This window comes from Hyperoodon ampullatus (assembly GCF_949752795.1).
Source record: "Hyperoodon ampullatus genome assembly, chromosome: 5".
NCBI classification, from domain to species: Eukaryota; Metazoa; Chordata; class Mammalia; order Artiodactyla; family Ziphiidae; genus Hyperoodon; species Hyperoodon ampullatus.
Window position 1 is genome coordinate 35,695,913 of NC_136918.1, and position 16,866 is coordinate 35,712,778.

Below are 16,866 nucleotides of genomic sequence, written 5' to 3' on the forward strand. Positions count from 1 at the left end.
TTTTAAATTTTTTATTTATTTATTTTTTTATTTATTTATGGCTGTGTTGGCTCTTCGTTTCTGTGTGAGGGCTTTCTCTAGTTGCGGCAAGTGGGGGCCACTCCTCATCACGGTGCGCGGGCCTCTCACTATCGTGGCCTCTCGCTGTGGAGCACAGGCTCCAGACACGTAGGCTCAGTAATTGTGGCTCACGGGGCCAGCCGCTCCGCGGCATGTGGGATCCTCCCAGACCAGGGCTCGAACCCATGTCCCCCGCGCTGGCAGGCAGACTCTCAACCACTGCGCCACCAGGGAAGCCCTCCAACATTTATTTTTTAAAAATTCATTCCTTATCACTAATTTGCCCTTACACTGTAAATTATTTTTAAAACTTAAATTACAGTATAACTTACAAGCAATAAAATGTACAAATTTAAACAGTTCAGTTGGAAGGATTTTTGACAACTGTATATGCCCATGAAACTATAACCCCAAACATATCTTTTCCATCAACCAACCCAGAAATCTCCATTATGCCTCTTTATAATAGGACAATTAGCATCAACCATGTTCTGACTTATCAATACAAATTAGTGTTGCCTGCACATGATTATAATTAGAATCATACAGTATGTATTTTTGTGGTGTGTTCTGTTTTACTCAACACGATGTGTTTTAGTGTCATCCATGCTGTCTGAGTTTTATTATGGATAGGCTATTATGAACATTCCTGTTATAGTGTAAACATAAGATTTCTTGGATAAAATCTGGGTGATATCAGGTTAGGTGTATGTACAATTTCTTTAAAACTTCCCCAAAAGTTCTTGTAGTGGTTGTGTAGTTTTACATGCCCACCAGTAAAGAATAAGAGTTATAACTGCTCCACATCCTAATGTTTGTTGTCATCATTATTTTTTCTTTAGCCATTCAACTGGATAGGGTATGTATTTCACTATGGCTTTAAAAATATTTTTACTCAGGCATAATTTACATTCAATAGAGTAATCATTTTTAGTTTACAGGTAAGAGTGTTGACAACTGTGTATGTTGTATAGCCACTGCCACAATCAAGATGTAAAAAAGTGACATTGCTCCCACCAAAATTCCTGTCTAACCCTGTTTTGTTTATTCATTGTGTTTTTTGCCTTGCCCTGATGCCTAATGTTAAGTAAATTTTCATGTGTTTACAAGCCACTGATACACCTTGTTTTGTGAAATATCTGTTTAAGTCTTTTGCTCATTTATTTATTTATTAGTATTATTATTTTGGCTGCATTGGGTCTTCATTGCTGCATGCGGGCTTTCTCTAGTTGCAGCGAGTAGGGGTTACTCTTTGTTGTGGTGCGCGGTCTTCTTATTGCGATGGCTTCTCTTGTTGCAGAGCACAGGCTCCAGCTGTGTGGGCTTCAGCAGCTGCAGCACGCAGGCTCAGTAGTTGCGACACGTGGGCCCTAGAGGGCACGGGCTTCACAGTTGTGGTGTGTGGGCTCTAGGGCACGTGGGCTTCAGTAGTTGTGGCGCACAGGCTCAGTAGTCATGGCTCGCAGGCTACAGAGCACAGGATCAGTAGTTGTAGTGCATGGGCTTAGTTGCTTTGTGGCATGTGGGATCTTCCTGGACCAGGGATTGAACCTGTGTCCCCTGCATTGGCAGGTGGATTCTTAACCACTGCGCCACAAGGGAATTCCCCTCATTTTTATAAATTTATTTATTTGTTTATTTATGGCTGCATTGGGTCTTCACTGCTGTGCATGGGCTTTCTCTAGCTGCAGTGAGCGGGGGCTACTCTCTGTTGTGGTTCACAGGCTTCTCATTGCGGTGGCTTCTCTTGCTGTGGAGCATAGGCTCTAGGGTGTGGGCTTCAGTAGTTGTGGCACACGGGCTCAGTAGTTGTGGCTTGTGGGCTCTAGAGCACAGGCTCAGTAGTTGTGGCACATGGGTTTAGTTGCTCCTCAGCATGTGGGATCTTCCCGGACCAGGGCTCGAACCCGTGTCCCCTGCATTAGCAGGTGGATTCTTAACCACTGCACCACCAGGGAAATCTCCCCTCATTTTTAAATTGAGTTACTCATCTTTCACTGCTGCTTTGTGGGAGATGTTTATATATTCTGGATATAAGTTTTTTGTGAGATATATGTACTGAGAATATTTTTTCCCATTGTACAGCTTGCCTATTTGGTTTCTTAATGGCACATTTTTTTATGGTTAGTGTTTAACATATCTTGTCCAAGAAACTGTCGTCTACCTCAGGTTTGCAAAGATATCCTTCTATGTTTTCTTCCAGGAGGATTATGGTTCTGGGCTTCACATTTAGATTTATAAGATTTATAATCATCTAGAATTAATTTTTATATCTGGAGTAAGACTGAGTTGAAATTTGTATTTTTTCCATAAAGATATCCAGCTGTTTCAGCATCATTTATTAAAAAGACTTTCCTTTCACCACTGGACTGACTTGGTACCTTGGTACCATTTAAGAAATCTTTGACTAATCCAAGTTCACTAAGATTTTCTTGTATGTTTTTTTCTAGAAGTTTAGTTCCACAATCCATTTCAAGTTAATTTTTATAGATGATGAGTGGTAAGGCTAAAGCTATTTTCTTCTTTTCTCTACTTATTCTACCAGTTATAGAAGAGGGTGTTTAAATCCCCAACTCTGTAGATTTGTCCATTTCTCTCTTTAGTTCTGGGAATTTTTGCTTTATGTGCTTTGAAAGGATTACGAAGTACATGCACAATGAGGGCTGTTATGTCTTCTTGAAGAAATGATGCTTTCATTATTATAAAATCTCTCAGAAATAACACCATTTGCCTTGAAGTCTATTTTGTCTCATATGAATATAGTCACACCATCTTTCATATGTTGTTTACATAGCATAATTTCTTCTACTCTTTTACTTACAACGTATGAAACTTTATATTTAAAGTGAATTTCTGAAAAAGGGTCTATATTTGGGTCTTGGTTTTTTTGAACTAAGCTGACAATTTCTGCATCTTAATTAAAGTGCTAACTATAATGTAAATATTAATATAGTTGCATTTTAACCTCACACCTTGGCACTGCTTTTTTCTACCTTGTCTTTTCTTCCTTTCCTACCTTTGTTTGGAATAAGCATGTATTTTTTCATATTTCATTTTATTTCCTGTATTGACTTACAAAAACTATACCCTTTTGGAGTATTTTTAGTGTTTCCTCTAGAGATTATAACATGCAAGTATAAATTATCACAGGCTACTTTCAATTAATTTTACACCACTTCTCAAACTGTATAAGAACCATTCTCCCCCTCTCTATTTGTGCTTTGGTGGCCTTATATCTTACTTCTACATATGCCATAACTCACACAATACGATGCAGTTATTTTGTTTTAAAGAGCCAACCATCTTATAACGAAACATGTAAAATTATTTTCTAAAAATGTATCTTTTATACTTATCCAGGTATTTACCCCTTCTGTTATTCTTATTTCCTGTCTGCAGATTTAGGTTCCATCTGATATAATTTCTCTTTAACCAGAACAATTTCTTCTAGTATTTCTTGTAGGTCTGTCAAGAACAAATTCTCTAAGATACTGTCTGTTTGAAAATGTCTTTATTTCAACTTCATTTCTGATGACTAATTTCAGGAGATACAGGATTCTAGGTTGAAGGTTTTTTCTGTCACCACTTTAAAGATACTGTTCCATTCCTTTATGTCTTCTAATATTTCCAGTGAGAATCCAGCTGTCATTTGTACTGTTCCTATATATGTAATGTGTTTCTATGTTTACTTTTAACATGTGCTCTTTACCATAGCTTTCTAGCACTTTACAATGTATCTAGGTCTGGTTTCCTTTGCATGTATTCTGCCTCAGCTTTGCTGTGCTTCACAGATCTGTGGGTTGATATCTTTCATCAGTTTTTGAAAGTTCTTTGTCATTATGTCTTCAAAGATTCTGTCTCCTCTTTATTGTCTGACATCTCCTCTTTATTTCCATAGACCTTGGATGTTCTGGTCTACTTTTTTCCCCTGATTTTCCCTCCACCCCTCCTGATTTACGTTTCAGTTTGGAAATTTTCTTTGACCTATGTTCAAGTTTACTGATTCTTCCCTCTTCAGATTCCAGTGTGCTGTTATGCCTTTCAGACAAAATTTTCACTTGTGATAGTTAAAAAAAAAATTTCTAGCAATTCCATGTGACTTTTTCATATGTTCTATATCTTTGCTGAAATTCTCCCATCTTATCATCCATATTGTCTACCTTTCTCCTATATCCTTTAGTATTTTTATCATCATTTTATCTTATTTTAAAATACCTGTTTGATAAATCCAACATCTGAGCTTTTTCTCAAGTTACTTATATTGACTGTTTTGTCTTGACAACCAGCTTTTCTTTCTTTTTTGCATGTTTTTGTAATTTTTAATTATAAAGTAGACACTTGGGATAAAATAACAGTAGAGGTTGAAATAAAAAATAAATAATATTTAATTCCAGAATTGGGAATAACCCTTGTGCCAGGCAACCAGAGTGGGGCAGCTGTATCTATATGATCTGTAGTTGAGCTGCTACTGGATTTTGTTGTAGCTTTTAGTTTCAAATGTTTTGAGAGCAGAATTAAGACTTTTCTTTCTGAGGCACTTAGGCTATGAGCACTGGTAAAATTCCCTTTACTGGTGTAAAGATCTCATCTCATTACACACACACACACACACACACACACCTTTATAACCCTGCTGCCAGCTTCTGAGGTTGCTGGTAAGTTTTCTTTGCTCTCTAGACCTGTCCCAGGCTTGCTGTTTCTTGGAGGTATCTCTGTCCACACTGCCTCAGAGGGCTTTTTCTCAGCTTTCTTGCCCCGCTCTCATCCCTGAGCAGCTCAAAGTACGGAGTTGCTGAGATTAGTTTTCACAGATCTTCTGCTCAAGGTCCTCTATTTACTGGCAGATGCCTTGTATTTTGGGATGCTCTGTATGACTCAGTAATAATTTTTTCTTAACTCCCTGTTGTTTCACAACCTTTGGTTTACAAGCTCTGAGGTCTCAGTGAAGACCCATGGAAAAGAGTTGGCAGGTAGGTACAGACTTGCTCTGCGGCTTCCCAGAGTTTTTTGTCAGTTTCACCAGTCCACTGAGGCCATTACATGTTAGGGTAAAGTTTGGCTGGTTCCTCACTATCCCCGTCTAACCCTTCTCTTTCTCCCACTGCTCTTCCAAGGAGCAGCTGCCATGGGTGTCTTCTCTTCTATGTAGGGCTAGTTACTATCTGGAAGTTATTTTACTTAGGTCACTTTGAATCCTCAGTTCTCTGATGAGTTTAGTTTTTCTAAACTTATCCAGATGGTTTTGGTTGTTATGGTTAAGAGTGATGGTCTCTTAAGGCCCTCAACATTCTAACACTGTAACTAAGGTGTATTTCTGCTTCACAAATCTGTTCTAATAATCACTATTTTTGGGTAGTACTATGCTATTTTAGTTGCTGTAGCCTGAAGCATATGGGTACAATTTCCATTTACTTGCACTGCATATTAATAATTTCCTTTATTTTCTAAAATTGTAGTACTATAATCCTTAACAAAGTACCATAGCCTATTTGAAGACTCAAATTCCCAAGACTTTCATTCAAATATCAGTTAGTTATACCAATATCTCAGAACAGCTAAAACCAGAAAGAGCTCTACTTCTTTTGTAAATGATTAGCCACCTTCTTTCTGTCTTGGACTCAGTCTATCTTGAATTATAAAGGATCCTCAAAAAGATAGGCTGCAGGAATATGATGATATGTCTAAGTATGTGCAGGGAAGGATCAGGTGGAAAGAGGGACTGCAATCTGAAAACTGCAATAAAAGATCCAATTTTTGGAATGCTTTTCCTGTCATGTTCCAGCCACATATATCTTCAGTTTGAAGAGTACTTTCTGATTTTCTTTACTTTATTTTGAAAAAATGATTTAAAACAGTTATCAATACTGAATAGCATTGCTGACCCAGGATATAGGTTTTATCCCTGTATCTCAGATCCTAAAATTTCAGAAAGTGTTACTTAAATTTTTAATTAAAAACAAAACGACATAGCATAATATAGTGGTTAAGGTAAATCCTGCCTATACCACTTATTAGGTTTTATTAGCTACTATGAGCAAATCACCCTCTAAACTTCAGTTTTCTCAATGGAAAAATGATGATAAGAATGATGCTCCCAAGTCTACCACAATCAACTTAACATATTTTTCAAAGAATACCACTCCCCAATTCAGGCAGCACTGAATACCCACATGTGAAGTACACAAAGTACTACTACATTAAGTTCACAATGAAAAATTTAGAACATAGGAAAACAATGTACTGTAAGTCACCATAAAGTAACATGTATTAGATACCTAGAAACTTCAGAAAACAGAACTATTATTTATAGAATACAGGCTTATCTCATTTTACTGTGCTTCACATTATTGTACTTTGCAGGTATTGCATTTTTTTACAAATTGAAGGTTTGTGGCAACCCTGCTTTGAGCAACTCTATTGGTGCCATTTTTCCAACAGCATTTGCTCACTTCATGTCTCTGTCACATTTTAATAATTCTTGCAATATTTCAAACTCTCCACCAGCAAAAAGATTATGACTTTCTGTAGGCTCAGATGATGGTTAGCATTTTTTAGCAATAAAGTATTTTTTAAATTAAGGTATGGACATTGTTTTTTAAGATATAATGCTAATCTAATAGGCTATAATATAGTATAATTATAAGTTTTACATGTACCGGGAAACCAAAATATTTGTTTGACTTGCTTTACTGTAATATCTGCTTTTTGGTCGTGGTCTGGAACTGAACCTGCAATATCATCGAGGTATGCCTGTATAAGATAAATAGGTTTAAAAGAAAAACCTAAAAGAACACAAGAAACTTTAATCAAGACTCCCCCAAAACCACCAAGGAAGATTTGAAAAAGAATTAGAAAGAACTTCTAGAAAGAAAATGGTACTTTGAAATGAAAAAGTTAGTTTTAGCCTAAAGAGCAGATTAGACACAGATGAAGAAAATTTATGAGCTAGAAAACAGATCTGACTGAAATTAAGTACAAGGAGATAGAGTTGATAAATATGAAATTGGGATTAAAAGACATGGAGAACAGAATGGTAATGTCCTCTCATAGAAGTTCAAGGATAGAATACACACAATGTGGGAAAGGCAAAATTTAAAAATATACTGGCTAAGATTCCAGAATTGATGAAACAGGACTCCTCTGATTCAGCAAGCATAACGAACTCCAGATAGAATAAATAAAATGCTAGACACAGACACATTTTCGTAAAACTGCAGTGCACCGAAGACTAAGAGACTTAAGAGCAATTGGTGAAAAAAAGAAATCACCTATAAACAACAAAGAGTGATTTTTGTTAAACAACAACAAAAGAAGACAGATAGTATAAAGTAATATGTTCATAGTATATTGAGAGACAACACTTGTCAACATAGAGTTCTAGACTAAATTTATAAGTGAGGGCAAATTAAAAACAGTTCCAGGTAAATGCTAAGAGTATTTACCATCAAGAAATCACTGCTGAAAGAACAATCTAAGAGCTCCCACTAAGGTGCATTTGGATATTTGAGGGACATTTTTGCTTTATGAAATAACTAAGGAGTTCTACTAGCATGCGGATGGGAGCTAGAAAAGCTAAATTTTCTACAGTGATCAAGATAGTCCTATGCTATGAATCCAGTCCCAATGCTGTTAGTGACTTGTTGAGAAACACATAAGAAGTGAGATACAAGAAAGGATGATGAACAAAAAATTGTAGAACACTTGGATTAGCTGTTCAAAAACAAAAAGAAAAATGACTAAGTTTGAGGGATATAAAAATGAAACAGAAGTAAAATACTAGAAACAGCCCCATTATAATTAAGGTTTCCCCAAATCTGAGTCATTCGGGAAAACAGCTGAATTACTGATAAACTTTTAGTCTAAAATTGTATGGGTAATAGCCACATAAGCACAGACACAAACTGAAAATGAAAAATGGAGAAAAGATGAGGCAAATATCAAGCAAAAAAGTCAGCAGAGCCACAGTAATATCAGGCATTATAGCTTCTAGGGTAAAAACCATTATTACAAGTAACGGGGATCATTACCTAATGGTAAAAAATTTCAACTCACCAGGAAGGAATGCTGATTCTAAACTTAGATGAACCTAGTAACATAGTTTCAAAGATATACGGAAAAAAATTGCTGCCAGGACAAACTGTTAAACCCACCATTCAGATAAACTTAAAACGTTTCCTTTAATAACAGATAAGGTGATAACAGATTGAAGTATAAAGAAGATATGAACTATGCAAGTAACTAGGATGAGTTAACAGACATACAGAAAACCTTGCAGTCAACAAATAGAGAATACATACTTCCTTCAATCACATTCATAAAGACTGACCTCTTACAAGTAAGTCAAATACCAAAAGAAAATCTATCATACAGAACATGTTCCCGGTCAACACTGTAATTCTACAATTAAGTTGTAAAATGTTAGAAGAAAATAGCCAAAATATCTCCCATAACTTTAGAATATAAAAAACAAAATGTTTAATAATTAACAGGTCATAGTTAAAATAATAAGGACATATTTTGATTAACATATCCTACCGATATAATACGATCTCCTTTCCTGAGCTCTCCACTAAGATCAGCAGGTCCGCCAGCCAAAATAAAGGAAATAAATATTCCTTCTCCATCTTCACCTCCTACAATGTTGAAACCAAGGCCTGTTGAACCACGATGAAGAACAACTTTTCTAGGTTCCCTGAAAATTAAAAAAATATTGAATACCTTAAAACACATAGAGAACTTGACTTTCTATCAATGAGAATTCCCTACTGATAAATCATATTTCCATATTATAAAAAAAGTCAGGTAAAATTTAAAAGTTTTCTAAACTCTGGGGTAAAGAGATTCTTTCCAAGCCTAGAAATTAAAAGGAAAAATCCTAATTTTATATAGAAGCTAAAAATCCTTTTTAACAAGCAAACATAAAACTAAAATAAAAAGGAGAAAACAATGTGGAAATTTAAAAATAATGATATAAAGAGCCTACTCAAAAAATAATACTCATGGGGCTTCTCTGGTGGCGCAAGTGGTTGAGAATCTGCCTGCCGATGCAGGGAACATGGGTTCGAGCCCTGGCCTGGGAAGATCCCACATGCCACGGAGCGACTGGGCCCGTGAGCCACAACTACTGAGCTTGCACGTCCGGAGCCTGTGCTCTGCAACGAGAGGCCACGACAATGAAAGGCCCACGCACCGCGATGAAGAGTGGCCCCCGCTTGCCACACTAGAGAAAGCCCTTGCACAGAAACGAAGACCCAACACAGACAAAAATAAATAAATAAATTTATTAAAAAAAAAAAATAATAATACTCATGAAAAGCTGATGTTGCACACACTTTACTGCCTAAGAAACAGTCACTGTCTCTACTTCTTACATGTTGTAAAAGGCAGATATCCCTTTGTCTTAGAGAAGGTAGGCAGGCCCCCTTTCTACTCTCAAACGGATGAATCATGAATAGCCTATGCCAGTCACTGCAATTTCACTCCCGTTTGCTAAGGTGAGGCTATGACCCTATTCTGGTCTCTAAGAAATAACAGGAAATTTTACTGTCACTTCCCAAAGAAAGACTCTAACAAGGCACAAAGCATATTCTGTCCCCATACAAAGCATATTTGTTCCCCTCCTTATTCCAAATCACTCCCACACAAAAGAATGAACTATAAAATCGTTACTGGTTTGGACATATTACAATCATGAAGATAACCAGCAGAATTCCAGAGATACCATGGACCTAGTTTTGCTACACAAATGTTAGAAATGCCCATCTCTAGACTTTCTATATAAAGTAATTAAATATCTTTATTTCTTAAGTCACATCCCTCCAATTCATCTACCTATCTCTGCTTTCCATCCATTCTAAGATGCATCTCTTTTGTTCCCTCCAACTCCCAATTTAAAATCTCTGAAATCAGAATACATCTTACCACTAATAACGTTTCACATTTGCTGCCACTTATACATAATTGTGTGAAAACTATTTACATCTTCCGGTAAGACCATGAAAATTCCAAGAGCTGACTGTTTTAGATATGATGAATCACAGAATATCATTTGAGATTAGAATGTATCATATTTGGTAAATATTTTTAAAAATTAATCTGCTTTTTCTAAAACACTGCAGAAAGTTCTTGGTAACAAACGGCTTAACAGAAGTAAATATTTCTAAAAACTGAATTTTAGGGATCCTTCCATATAATGTGGAATTAATCTTCTTAAATATTTGTCTGCTCAAAACTTAAAGTGGTGTTTTCTAGTCATACATAGGTATTCACCATTAATCAGCTTTGTCAGTTCACTTACAGGATTAACAAAATTATACTAAATATTTTCTTGTCAAAAATAGCAAAATTCAACAATATGTTGTTTAGGAAATATATACATAAACACCTATATGAAAGAAAAAAGGGAATAATAAATCCAAAATTCAGGAAAGGAGTTAACTTGGTGGGGCAATGTAGGAGAAGCAGGGTAGGATCAGGGGCACAAGACAGGTTTCACTATACTGGTCTTATTTCCTTGTTAGATTGTGGACTCATGGTTTAGGGTTCCTATAATACATTAAAACATATGTATGAATTATAATTTTGCATCAGCAAATAATAATTTAAAAATACCCTGCTGAAATCCAATAGTATTTCCAGAGGAAAATAAATTGATTTTTCAAATAACATAAGCATTTGAAGAGATGCTCAACATCATTAGGCACTACGGAAATGCATCAACATCACAATAAGATACGTCTCACCTACAACAATGGCTATAAAACAAAACAAAAGAGAAAAAACAAATGTTGCTGAAGATGTGGAGAAATTGGAATCCTCATATATTGATGGTGGGAATGTAAAATGGGGTGGCTGCTACAGAAAACAGTTAGGTGGTTCCTCATGAACCTAAACATAGTTACCATATGACCCAGTAATTCCACTTCTAGGTATGTATCTAAAGGAACTAAAAGCAGGTATGCAAGCAGCTATGTGCATGCCAGTGTTTATCACAGTATTATTCACAATACCCAAAAGGTGGAAACAACCCAAGTGTCCATCAACAGATGAATGGATAAACAAAATGTGGTACATACATATAATGAAATGTTATTCAGCCATAACCAGAAATGAAGTTCTGATACATGCTACAACATGTATGAATCTTGAAAACATCATTATGCTACGTGAAAGAAGCCAGATACAAAAGGTTAAGTATTATAAGATTCCACTACATGAACAATTTTAGAATATGCAAATTCAGAGAGACAAAATGTGGATTAGAAGTTACCAGGAGCTGGGAGAACAGGGAAATGTGGAATTATTGCATAATGGTTATAGAGTTTGTCTGAAGCAATGAAAAGGGTTTCTTTTCTTTTGCTGTGCCATGTGGCATGTGGGATCTTAGTTCCCTGACCAGGATCAAACCAATGCCCCCTGCATTGGAAGCATGGAGTCTTTTTTTTTTTTTTTTTAAACATCTTTATTGGAATATAATTGCTTTATAATGGTGTGTTAGTTTCTGCTTTATAACAAAGTGAATCAGCTATACATATACATATATCCCCATATCTCTTCCTTCTTGTGTCTCCCTCCCACCCTCCCAGGTGGTCACAAAGCACCGAGCTGATCTCCCTGTGCTACGCAGCTGGGAAGTGTGGAGTCTTAATCACTGGATCACCAGAGAAGTCCTGAACAGGGTTTGGAAAAAGATAGTGGTGTTGGTCATAAACATCGTGAATGCAATTAATGCCACTGAATCGCAATTTGAATATGGTTACAATAGCAAATTTTATGTTATATACATTTTACCACAATTTTAAAAATTTATAATGTAATATACTAAAAATCACTGTGTTGTACATTTTAAATGGTAAACTGTATGGTTTGTAAATCATATCTCAATAAAGCTGTTAGAAAATGAACTTCAGAATTATTAACTGTTTGTATGTTGGGATTTCTTTTATTTTCTCTTTTTATTGGTAATGTGATATAATCTCTGAAAAATTGTTTAGGGTTAAATTGTGGAGAACTTCTAATATGAAGTAAAGATATCTGTACTTCATTATCTGGGCAAAGGAGTATAATGATCAAAAGGGAGTGATAAAACACTCACCATTTAGGAAGACATATTCAATAATCAACTGCCTGATTTTTATAGAAGAATACAGAAAACAGGTAGGCCTGTTGTGTAATACTACAGAGTCCAACAAATATTCTAGACAAGAGATATGCAGTGAAAAAAGATGGGGAACAGCAATCAAGATGCTAATATGACATATTTTTAATTTGAAAAATATGCTGATTAAAGACTAGATAAGCCATTAACTACTTCCTCTTTACTTCTATAAATAAGCAGTATTAGAAAATAACATCAACAATAAAACGACCACGATAGGTCAGTATACTAGCACAGCCTAAAGATTAACAGGCGAGAATTCACACCACAAACATATAATCACAAACACTATTCTTTCCAGTAATTTTCATCCTAAAACAATTACTGAGCACCTATTAAATTAAGTTCTCAATATTGCTAACTCCTGAAGAAGAGGGCAAAGACAAACACCCCTATCTGACATTTAAGAGATCACTGCTTAGACTCAGGAGTCTGACAGATAAAGAATAATTATGATTATAAAGGTTCAAAAATAATAATGCTAACAATAATACAATTAATAAAAACATAAAATGACATGAATTGTCATACATTTTAACATTAAATGCTATAATATGAAATACTTCTACAAAATTTACTTCTACAAAAGCTATAAAGTAAACTGTTCAAACATAATATTACTATGTTGAATAATGTGAAAAAGATCTAAAATATTTTTTCATTTTTTTTTCCCACTTAGATAAAAGAGTTTTTTGGGGAATAAAAAGACAGTTAGGGCTTCCCTGGTGGCGCAGTGGTTGAGAGTCCGCCTGCCAGTGCAGCGGACACGAGTTCGTGCCCCGGTCCGGGAGGATCCCACATGTCGCGGAGCGGCTGGGCCCGTGAGCCATGGCCACTGAGCCTGCGCATCTGGAGCCTGTGCTCCGCAACGGGACAGGCCACAACAGTGAGAGGCCCACGTACCACCAAAAAAGAGACAGCTAATCTAAAAAACTGTCAGTGAGTAACGTTAGTAATGTTAGATGGAAGTAAATTTTAGGTGTCAGAATAAATAGCAACACTAAAAAAAAGCAGTGATTTATTTGTAATATATTTTTACACTTATGGCCCTTCAATGAACCCTCCAATAAAAAAAGTAAGGTTTAGGTTCATTATCTGTTAATAAAATTAGTCCTGAAAATTGTGACTATCCTAGTTGGCTAATTATAGCTCCATCTAATAGTTGGCTTTATGTAAGAAGGATGACTATTCAGTTTATTACCTTGTAATTTCATCATCTCCAAGCACTGCTTTCGAAACAGGTGAATATCTGGCTGGTGATGCTGGTGTCTGGCCCAAGTAGGAAGATGTGCTAACATGGTTATCAACAGGCTGAGAAGAAGCTTTAAAATAAAGTAAGTAAAAAAAACACTTGAAAAAGGAAACATACCATTCAGTACCACATTTGTGGATTATCAGTTTCAAAGTTAATTAATGTATAATTCATATTCACTCATTTATATAATAGAATTTGGTAGAGAAAATTTATTTATTAGGTAAAAAAAATTAGAGAAGCTCAAATTTCCAGGTAAAAACTAGTTTAGAAATTCAGATTAGTAAAGCAAACTTATTCCATTTTGTTTCTCTGAGAAAACAGAACTAAAAAGGAGTTTAGTTTTACAGTAACTGGAGTTACAGTAATTGATTTGCACAATGAAATCCAGGAAAGATTATTCAAAAGACTGTCAGAGGAAAGACTGAACCAAATCAGTCTTAAGTACAGTAACTTTATTTTTCTAAGAAGTTATTTTGCAGATTAGTTTTTAGAAAGTATATATGGCTGCTCCCTGAATAACATGGGGGTTAGAAGCACCGACCCTCCAAAAAATTGAAAATGCACATATAACTTCATAGTTGGGCCTCCATATCCATGGTTCTGCATCCACAGATTCAGCTAACCGCAGATCTGTAGTACGTACTGAAAAAATCCATGTATAAGTGGACCCACATAGTTCAAACCCATGTTGTTCAATGATCAACTGTATACTCAAACTCTGGTTGTGAATAACGAAAACCAAAAGCTTAAAAATAGGTGCAAAAAGACTACGCTTGACAAAGTTTTAGAATAAATTGAGGGACTTCTGGTTTCCAGCTTGGCATATAAGAAGCTTTGAGTCATTACTCTGTCCTAACAACAACTAAAAAGGTGAACAAACTGAAAAATCAACAACCCTTCTTAGATGCTTAGGATAGAAGTCATAGGGCAAAACACTGTCCCCCCAATTAAGGAGACTGATAGGTGAATACAGAAAATCACAACTTACTAGAGCAGAAATCTCTGTGGTAACAAGTGCTGGGGTAGAGTAACCTGAACTGTAATTAACATATTGTTGGGGGCTCAGTGTGGATGACTTTGGGAGTCAAAAACTCCAGGGGGACCCCATCATCAGGGGCTCCACATTTTTGTGAGTCTTACCTCCTAGAACTCTACAGGTTCTCACAGTGAATACTGGAGAAAAATTCTGTCATGCTTCTGGCAGAAGGAGGGGAAAAGGAACCATTTTGAAATACATTAAGAGCATTTTGTTCTTCTTAACAGTCTGTCCTCAGAAGAAACTATTTAACCAGAGCCTCACCTGCTGGGGTTTTGTCAGAGCCCAACAGAGCTGGGGGAAGGGAAATAACCAAATCTAGCCAATTCTAGCCATCCTGTCCTAAGGGAGCAGAACAGGGGAGAATACTGAGAAGCACTGTGAAGAGCACTGCAGAGGCACAAGGTCACTAAGAGACTGAGACTTAATCACAGGCCTATTCAACACTTTTCCACTCCAACACCTTATCACCATATTACTAAAGGCGTATTTACAGCAGTTCCTTTTATCCAGTACATCATGCCTGGCTATCAAGAAAAAACTACAAGACATACAAAAAGGCAAAAACACAGTTTGAAGAGACAGAGCAAGCATAAGAGCCAAACTCATATATGGCAGTGATGTTGGAATTATCAGACCAGGAATTTGAAGCAATAATGATTAATGTGCTAATGGCTCTAATGGATAAAGAACACAATATGCAAGAACAGATGGGTAATACTAGCGGAGAGATGAAAACTCTAAGAAAGAAACAAAAAGAAATACTAGAGATCAAAAACTCTGTAACAGAAATGAAGAATGTCTTTTATGAGCTACTAGTAGTCTGGACATGGCTGAGGAAAGAATCTGAGCTTGAGGATATCTCAATGGCAACCTCTAAAACTGAAAAGCAAAGAGAAAAAATGACTCGGGGGAGAAAAACCAGAACAGAATATCCAAGAACAGTGGTAGAACTACAAAAGGTGTAACATATATGTAATGAGAATACCAAAAGGAGAAAAGGGAGAGAAAGGAATAGAAGAAATCTTTGAAACAATAATGATGAGAATTTCCTCCAATTAATGCCAGACACCAAACCATAGATCTAGGAAGCTCAGAGAACACTAAGCAGGTTAAATGCGAAGAAAAGTTACACCTAGGCATATCCTTTTCAAACTACAGGAAAAAAAAAAAAAAAGGAAGAAAAGCCCTAAAAAAAGTCATGGGAAAAAACCTCACCTTACTGATAGAGGTGCAAGGTAAGAATTACATATGACTTCTCCTCAGAAACCATTCAAGCAAGACAGTGGAGTGAAAATGCAGTGTTAAGAGAAAAAACCCACCTGTGAAATTATCCTTCAAAAGTGAAGAAGAAATAAAGACTTCCTTAAACAAAAATTGAGGGAATATTTATTGCTAGTAGATCTGCCTTTTGAAATGTTAAAAGAAGTTCTTTAGAGAGAAGGGAAGTTAGTAGGTCAGAAACTCAGTTACACAGAAAGAAAGGAAGAGCACTGATGAAGGAATAAGCAAAGGTAAAATAAAACTCATTTTTCTTATTTTTCTTATTCCTGATTGATCTAACAAATACCACTTTGTTCAAAACAATAGCAATACTGTATTCGGCTATGTCTGTATATATGTTTATGTATAAATGAAATAAATGTCAGCAATGATACAAGGGATGGGAGGGAGGAATTAGGATTATTTTGTTATTATAAGGAACTCACACTACCCATAAAGCTGTACAGTGTTGGGCTTCCCTGGTGGCGCAGTGGTTGAGAGTCCGCCTGCCGATGCGGGGGACGCGGGTTTGTGCCCTGGTCCGGGGGGATCCCACGTGCCGCGGAGCGGCTGGGCCCATAAGCCATGGCCGCTGGGCCTGCGCGTCCGGAGCCTGTGCTCCGCAACGGGAGAGGCCACAACAGTGAGAGGCCTGCGTACAGCAAAAAAAAAAACCTGTACAGTGTTACTTCAAAGTGGACTTAGATTACTATACATGTATATTGCAAACTCTAGGGCAACCACTAAAAAAAAGTAAAAGAGAATGTAACTAATACACTAAGAAAGGAGAGAAAACAGAATCACGCAAAATGCTTAATTAAAGCCATAAAAGGCAGGAAAAAAATGGATACAGGAATGTAAAAAAAATGTAAAAAAATGTAAAATGTAATGTAAAAAAAGTACATTACAGAATGTAAAAAAAAAGGATACAAATACAGGAGCAAAGAACAGGGTAACAAATAGAAAAGAGTAGCAAATATCATAGACATTAATCCAACTATATCAATAATCACTTAAAACATCAATGGCCTAAATGCACCAATTCGAAGACAGATACTGTGAGAGTGGGTCAAAAAACCAAGATATACTGTCTAC

At 36.2% G+C, this 16,866-nt stretch overlaps 1 protein-coding gene across 21 annotated transcripts in view; it reads right to left on the reverse strand.

Moving 5' to 3' along the window:
• Window positions 1-16,866, reverse strand: part of DLG1 (discs large MAGUK scaffold protein 1) — a gene marked incomplete at both ends in the record, with an annotated part of 293,223 nt that overhangs the window by 88,409 nt on the left and 187,948 nt on the right. For 19 of the 21 annotated variants that reach the window (XM_079704323.1, XM_079704314.1, XM_079704315.1 and 16 more), the window contains 2 exons: window positions 8,596-8,752; window positions 13,419-13,539. In XM_079704323.1, coding sequence (XP_079560449.1) covers window positions 8,596-8,752; window positions 13,419-13,539 — 278 coding nt within the window. The remainder of the gene's footprint in view (window positions 1-8,595; window positions 8,753-13,418; window positions 13,540-16,866) is intronic. The other 2 variants (XM_079704322.1, XM_079704327.1) reach the window with 1 other exon arrangement.